Source organism: Pinus tabuliformis, chromosome 9 (genome assembly GCF_031772625.1).
Source record: "Pinus tabuliformis cultivar Carrire ecotype Pingquan chromosome 9, CPIR1, whole genome shotgun sequence".
Lineage (NCBI taxonomy): Eukaryota > Viridiplantae > Streptophyta > Pinopsida > Pinales > Pinaceae > Pinus > Pinus tabuliformis.
The window spans coordinates 1,862,214,735-1,862,222,646 of NC_142307.1; the positions used below are offsets into that span (position 1 = coordinate 1,862,214,735).

At 35.3% G+C, this 7,912-nt stretch overlaps 1 protein-coding gene across 1 annotated transcript; it reads right to left on the reverse strand.

Moving 5' to 3' along the window:
• Positions 1-578: 578 nt before the first annotated feature.
• LOC149156317 (pinosylvin synthase-like) lies at positions 579-2,638 on the reverse strand. Its single transcript, XM_089438085.1, has 2 exons — positions 2,383-2,638; positions 579-1,592 (listed from the first exon to the last, which is right to left on the reverse strand). Exons 1-2 carry the CDS (start codon positions 2,564-2,566, stop codon positions 598-600), a joined length of 1,179 nt encoding a protein of 392 aa, XP_089294211.1. The 5' UTR covers positions 2,567-2,638; the 3' UTR covers positions 579-597.
• Positions 2,639-7,912: the final 5,274 nt, after the last annotated feature.

Here is a 7,912-nt window from a genome sequence, read left to right on the forward strand (position 1 = left end):
TTCTTTTAAATCAATTCAATAAAATAAATAGTACATTTTATTTCATAAAATAAATTTATATAAATAAACCTACTTAATATTATTTTACTAATTTACTTAATTGTTATGTAATAAATTAATTTATTAATTTGAAATTATAATTACATATATTAAAATAATATATATATATATAATTAAGGTTGCGACTGTTTAGTAAAATTATTGGAACTTCAAATATTATTTCGCCTAAAAATTGGAACCATAGCAAACGGAGGAATGTAAAAAAGTTATGTTGTACGAGAAAGTACGTTTCAGAATATTTTTATTTTATTTATGAAAAGGGATTCATTGAGTGATTGCTAAAATTTATAAAGATGTACTTTGGGAATTTGAATTTAAAATTATATCTCTCGGAATTTGAATTTAAAACTATAATTTTTTTATTAGCAAAGATACAGTGAAACTCATGTATGCACCTGTTGGAATTTGAAACTATTATTAGAAACACTTTATCTTTTATTCTCTTGGAGTAAAGAGTAAAAATGGATAGTTGCAAAAACTGCTTACATTTATTTATTCTAAACAACTATGTCTGAAAGTTTAGTTGTTAAATTTTTACTAAACAGGAACGCTCTTGAGAACCACTGTTTCGATGGTGAGGCCCGGCCCGAATCCAAACAGGACTCCCATTTCCAATCCCTCTCCGGTGGTTGAACAATCGTTTCGTAGAGACGCTTTCCTCGTCTCATCCAATATGAAGTGGACGCATGCACTCGACATGTTTCCGTACTCGCTCATAACGTGCCTGGTGGGTATCAGTTTTGTGGGATCCAGATTGAGCTTGGCCTCCACCCGATCAAGGATGGCACGTCCTCCGGGATGAACAACCCAGAACAACTTGTTCCAGTCGGATATTTTGAATTGACTGAACGCCTCCACGAGACAGTTTTCAATGTTGGCAGAGATAAGATCCGGAACCGCCCCTTTGAGTTGGAAGGTAAGTCCGACTTCTCTCACCTTCCCACCGATGGCTCCGTCGCTGTTGGGAACAACTGTCTGGGATGTCCGAACGATTTCGAAACATGCCTTCTCCACTTGAGGGATGGGATCAGCTCCCACGATGAGGGCAGACGCACCGTCGCCGAACAGAGCTTGCCCCACCAGGCTGTCCAGGTGAGTCTCGGAGGGTCCACGGAAGGTAACGGCGGTGGTTTCACTGCAGATGACCAGCACCCGAGCTCCTCGATTGTTTTCGGCAAGGTCTTTCGCCAGTCGAAGAACGGTGCCTCCGGCGAAGCAACCATGTTGGAACACGCCCACTCTCTTCACACTCGGGTGCAGCCCGAGCAACTTGGCTACCTCAAAGTCTGCTCCGGGTAGATCCGGAGTCGTTGTGCTGCAAAATATGAGATGAGTGATCCCAGACTTGCACTGCCCCCACTCGTGAATGGCCTTTTCAGCAGCCTCTTTTGCCAGTCGGGGCACCTCCATAGCCAACATCGCCTGCCGTGCGTCCAACGATGGCACCTCCACAAACGCGCACACATCGGGATTCTTCTTGAGAATCTCCTCCGTCAGGTACATGTATCTTTGTCTTATTGCCGACCTTTCACCTGCATAGAGCCATATGTATGATGATTAGAAAAACTAACATCATTTTTGTATCCAAAATCTTGGATGATTCATGATTCATCACATGAACCTCTTTTTCCCACAGGTTCATGTATATATATATATATATATATACACCAAAGAGAAAGAGAAAGAAAAAAGAAAAAGATAACTCTAATTCATTTTAATATTATAAAAGAAAAAAAATTGCTACCAATTTTAATGTCTCTCATTTGAATAATAAAGATTTTATACAATTCCTTTCGAAATTATTAACATAAACCTATGAAAACATATTTTTAATTAAATAAATAAAAGTTGTAGTATAAAATCTAATATAAAAAAGGTTTGCTAAATTTGATAAACGATTACCATATTGAAATTTAGTGATATAAAAAAGAGTTACTAAATTTGATAAACGATTACCATATTGAAATTTAGTTATATAAAAAAAAAGTTATATAAAGTTGATAAACGATTACCATATTGAAATTTAGTTATATAAGTGATATAAAAAAACGTTAGTAAACCATTCCTATATTGTAATTTAATTCAATCATTCCAGTAACATAATAAAAAGTTACAGCCACTAAATTTGAAAAGTATCGGAATCTCTCGCTTGTTTGACTAGCTGGCTGGCTGGCTGGCTAATGTAATGACATAGTAATAATAATAGAAACTGAATCTGAATCTGAATTTGAATCTGAATCGCGCCTTATTATAATAATAGAAACTGAAACTGAAACTGAAACTGAATCTGAATCGCGCCTGAATGAAGAAACTGAAACTTACATATTCGCTTGAACTTATCCTTGAGCTCTGTGTTATGCTCGTTACCGGTGATTCGGAAGTAGTAATCTGGATATGTGCTCTGATCCACAGCATTGGGTGGATTGGCAGTGCCGATAGCAAGGATCGAAGCGAAGCCATCTGCCCTCTGCAACTTCCTGAAACCTTCAAAATCAACGCCCCCCATCTCTGCTCTGCTATGAGGCGGTTAAGCGTGGTACCAAACCCTGGACAACAAATCTCAATATTTACTTTACTTTGTTGGTCTGGTCGAATAGCTATAAGAATCTCTAAATCTATAGCAGCTATTTTATACACTTTGATATGAAATAAATATGATTATTATATAATGCATCAATTAGTCCAGTCCGATACCATGGCTTCTATAGTCTAATACCATGGCTTCTATACTCTAATACCATAATCTAATATGATGACTTATGCTTGCTTTGTTTGAATATCTGGAGTCAACACCAACCAACCATACAGCTATATCTTATCTTATTGTGGATGATGAATGGGTTTTGAATTTTCATACATACTCCAGCAGAGGAGAGGAGAGGAGACTGTAAATCAGAAACACGTGATTGTGGATGAATGGGTTTTGAATATTCATACATACATACTCCAGGAGAGGAGAGGAGACTGTAAATCAGAAACACGTGTGGACGATGAATAGTCAAGTCGGTCGGAATCGAGTGACTCAACTGTGAAGCCGCCAATATATAACGAGTGAGAAGCCGCCAATGAGGAAAAGGGAGAAAATATAATGAGTGACGTGACGTATCGAACACAGTCACAGAGCATATACTATACTCACAGTAGCACCCGTACCCGTAGTAGCTTTACCGGGAGCCACTTGGATTGCCAGAACCAAAGCCAATCCTAGAAGAAGCAGATGCAGCAAAGCCAGTAGCCAGCCATCTATATCGAGTTTAGGGAACCAATTAACCGTGGAATATATAATATATAATTACAGTGATTCCTTACATTAATCCAACCGCACTGCGAGCTAATTACCTCAAATCCACCCAATATACTTAGGTCTTAGTCTTGGAAACAAATTATTTCCCCAACCATCTTACTATTTATTTGAAACAAATTATTCATACTTGGGTTTTGAATGCGGGTTTGCTAGCCATGTGGCTGAGGCGGTGCGGTTTTCCACTATGACGTCCTCCCTCCTCTCTCTTGTCAAATTTCCAAGATCGTTTAACCTCTCCTCATCTAACCTATCGACTATTTAGTCAGAGAGCAAAATGACTAAATATATTCCAACTTTGAAATTTTATTAACTAAAAACAAAAAAAAAATCACCTAAAATTTGGAACTAGAGCAAACCGCCCAAGGCCCAAGACCGTACTTTTTTCCTCTTATACGTTACCTTGTGGTGTATGTAGTTGATATCTATCAAGTTTTAACCATAGCTACCAAATACGCCCATATCAGAGAATAGTAAAGTAGTAATCCTTAAGCATAAAATAGATAGGTGCTTTATTGCAGTAGGAAATGGAAAGGCCACCGGATTGTAGGTTGGAAATGGAAACAAATTTTGAGTGGAAAAAATTTCTTAATTTGAGCATTGCTTCAAAGGGTTTAGATAATAAAGAAAGCAGCAAAATCTTGAAGAGTAAATTTTATAATAATTAGTTGATTTTCTAAATATAATATATTTATAGTAACACAAATCTTATAAACATATTTTTGAATGTTTAATTTTTAAATATGTATTAATTATAAAAGATTTTAGATAAAATTTGAAATTAAAGAAAAGTAGTTCTGAGTTTAAAATATTTAATTTTTAAATAAATATTAATCATAAAATATTTTTCAATAAGATTTAAAAGTAAGAGGGAAGTTTTGAATTTTGAAAAGAAGAGAGATCTTGGAGCTAAGACAAATGTGGTTATAGTTTTAGTAAGTAAACTCTAATTTTAAAATTGTCTATATTGATTGAAATTATTTAAATTTCAAAATGAATGGGGAAAAATTGAACGCATTGTTGTTACAAGAAAAAGAGTATATATATTTAAATGTTTAAGATATATACTATCAAATTTTTTCCGAATTAAATTTTTCTAGTCGAATTTTTATCGTATCGTATCAAATTCGAATCCGAATTCGAATTCAAACTTGGTAACTATGGTTTTAACTGCCGTATCATACATGATATTGGCATCCAGCATGGAGATGGTATCATACATGATTTAGGACAGGTAGCAAAAGAAGACTCTTCCACAAAGAAGAAAAGGTGCAAAATCCATTTAACTAATTTGAGAATATATATATATATATATATATATATATATATATATATAATCTAAAAAAATTCATTCCAAGTTTTATAAGAGAAACAACAACCATATCCATTAAAATGGATATCTCTCATGTTTTCTCATCTTTTCACTTGAGACACTTCACATATTCCTTTATCTTATAAATTATTTCACAATAGAATTGTTGTAAATCAAAATGGTCGATTTCAAAAGAACATAAATTACATTAATTTTTTGAAATAAAAATAATTTTGGCAAGAGCTAAATCCTACCTCTTTATGGAGTACTAATAAGTTATTCAAGTAGCATTGTTTTACTTGAATTGATTTACATAAATGTTATATTGTAAGTAGATGTATTTATTTGAAATTATAATTATATATATTAAAAATAAGAAAAACACATTTTCGTAACCATTAAATCTATTTAAATTATAATACATAACTTATTTGTTAAATAAATAAGATATTATTAATATTATTTAATTTTTAAAATTAATGTAAATATATGAATGAAACGTTTTAGAAAAACACCAATGAATGGGTTTTGAATATTTATACATCAAGAGACTATAAATGATATTTTCCATCATGTTGGGCTCAAGAGGTCGTGTAACATGTTCTCACATACACCATAACAAAAAATTTATACACAACAATTACATGGTAACATAGCAGTGCTATTTTATAGTTTATTTTATGCAGCCGAAGGCTTTTAATAGCTTAGAGTCTATTACAATCTTTCATTTCTCCCATTCATATTGTTAAGATATAATTGCAAAGTATGAAAACACTCTTAATCTTTAGTGGTAGATGTTTGTATCGTTAATATTTCACCGATCCTAAGGTTAAGATAGGGGTTTTCCCCACACCCTAGGTCATATGTTACGATGCTTCTCCATGACCTGCGGCATTCCTTCGATGTGACTTGATACCTCCACTCCGGATGATACCTAGGTTACGAAACACTGTGGATCTATCACAGCCTCATCCAATGGTGGAGATATATGGTTCAACTTCTTGGGTAACTACCTGCCTCGCACCCTCTCGTCTTGTTCGGTAATTTCGTCGCTCAGCAGTAGGAGTTTTGTCAGTGTGCAACTTGATTCTGGCATCTAGGGTTTCTTCCTTTGGGTAGTTTGCAAGTAAAGTCCATCACTCCTTATCCAATTACCCTTGGATATGCTACAAGCTTACACATTTGTTTCATGCAATATTATAATGATAGATCTTCTTTGTTATAGGTATGCTGGGGTCAGTCACGGTTTATTCAAGGCCATGGAATGGAATCTACTCAGTTACCAGGCCAGTCAGAGACTTCCCCCTGTGTTCTCTCGATTAATATCTCTCCTTTGTTGTTGCCCAACAGGGTGACTTTTTCTATCTCAGGCTTGCGATGAGTAGAGGCCCGATTCTTCTCTCTTCTAAGGTAAGGAATCTTTGGCCTCCCTAAGCACAATTTTGGTTTATCTGCTAATTTCTAGGATTTATCCTACCATGAAAGTAACCCCTTTGTATCATCTTGGTTTCTTGCAGGTGTGCTTCTTGCTTAACTTCGTTTTTAATAAATTGTAGTTGGACATTCACATTTGTTGTGACGTGCTCTTACCCTAGTGTTTGCCTCTTCTTGGTTGGTTTTTCATTTACCCTTTGCTTTTGGTACATCTTCAAATGTTTCCACTAACCCTTGTGGAGGGTTTCTGTTGGGCTCCAGTATTGCAACAATAATGATGCAACTCTTAGGACTCCCTTCTTTACTTTTATCAACCCGATAGTTCGTAACAAACTTGGAAGCAACGGTGCTATATGCACAAGTACTAGCTCTTTAATCCTTATTTGGTGATATCCTGATCGTAAATCATTTTTTGATAATATGAAGACACCCTTGACATGATAAAATAAATCTTCAATTCTTAGCAATGGGTACTTATTTTTAATCATTGATTTATCCAGTTATCTATAGTCAACGCACAATCGTAAGGTTTCATCCTTCATCTTAACAAACAATATATGGGCTTTGCAGGGTGACACACTTGGGCATATGTATCCCTTTTCAAGAAACTCTTGTAACTATAACTTCAATTATGTTTGTTCAATAATATTCATGCGAGAAGGAGATTTCAAAACAGGTGTTGCTCCTGGGACCAATTCTATCGTAAAATCAATATACCTTTCTGGATGCATCCCTGGAATCTCTTGCACGAATACATAAAAAATTTCATGAATGATCAAGATATTCTCCAGAGCGGATCTTTTATTCCTAGAGTTAGTATAACCCACTTTCACTAGACAAATTTGAAAACCTTTCCGAATACAATTCCCTATTTGATGGGTTGTAATTGGTCACAATTTTATGTCTCTTTTAATGCGTTTGATCTCTTGTCTAACACCTTCATCAGTGGGGAAATTGATGGTTTTCTCCTTGCGGTTTACTAAGAACCAATGACTTTCTCGCCAATCCATCCCTATTAACATATGGTAAGATCCTAAAGGCAATAGGTTTAGATTCACCTTGATTTGTTGTCCTCCTATCTCGATAGGACATTCCTCCACCTTGGAAGATACTATCTTCTTTGCTCCAGTGGCCGTTTGTACTAGCCATGGGTTCCTAAATTTAATACTCTTCACATGACACATCTCAACTAATTTTAGATTAACATAACTTAAGCTTGCACCAAAATCTATCAAAATAGAAACAGGACGATTTGTAGGAATTTACAGGGTAAGTTCCTCAGATAGAACACCAAAGGACACCGATCACAAACAGATCACAGATCAATACACCAGTATTTTGACGTGGTTAAAACCCTCAAAGAGGGAAACAGTCCACTGCCTAAGCCAACATGGCCACTTCAGGCAATTTATTAATAAAAGAATGAAAATTTACATATGCTTCTCTCATAGACTGATTACCCTACAAATGACCCTCCATGCTCTTTAAATAGAGATCATGAACCAATCGAGTGTTAAGCCACGGATCAAGTGTCGGTAATACTAAGGAGAGAATGAACCGTCAGATCACTAAATATCGTGACTGTCGGATTGTAAGTTACAAAATGTACATAGTAAAGAAACACACTTTACCTAACTCTATACCTAACTCTATACTAGACCAAGTTGTACTTAACTATTTCCTATGTGTCGGAATATCCTAACATCCCCCTTTAAGAACAACTTGGGATAGGATTGAAGGATTTACAAATATGACACAGTAGGAGAAGGAAGGAGGCACTAGAGCCTATCCCCCCTTAGTGACAA

Bases quoted from the DNA above. Each gene is read 5' to 3' on its own strand.
- LOC149156317 (XM_089438085.1), bottom strand. From the start codon at position 2,566: ATGGGGGGCGTTGATTTTGAAGGTTTCAGGAAGTTGCAGAGGGCAGAT. The intron at 1,593-2,382 runs GTAAGTTTCAGT...GGCTCTATGCAG, and splicing joins GGATAAGTTCAAGCGAATAT to GTGAAAGGTCGGCAATAAGA.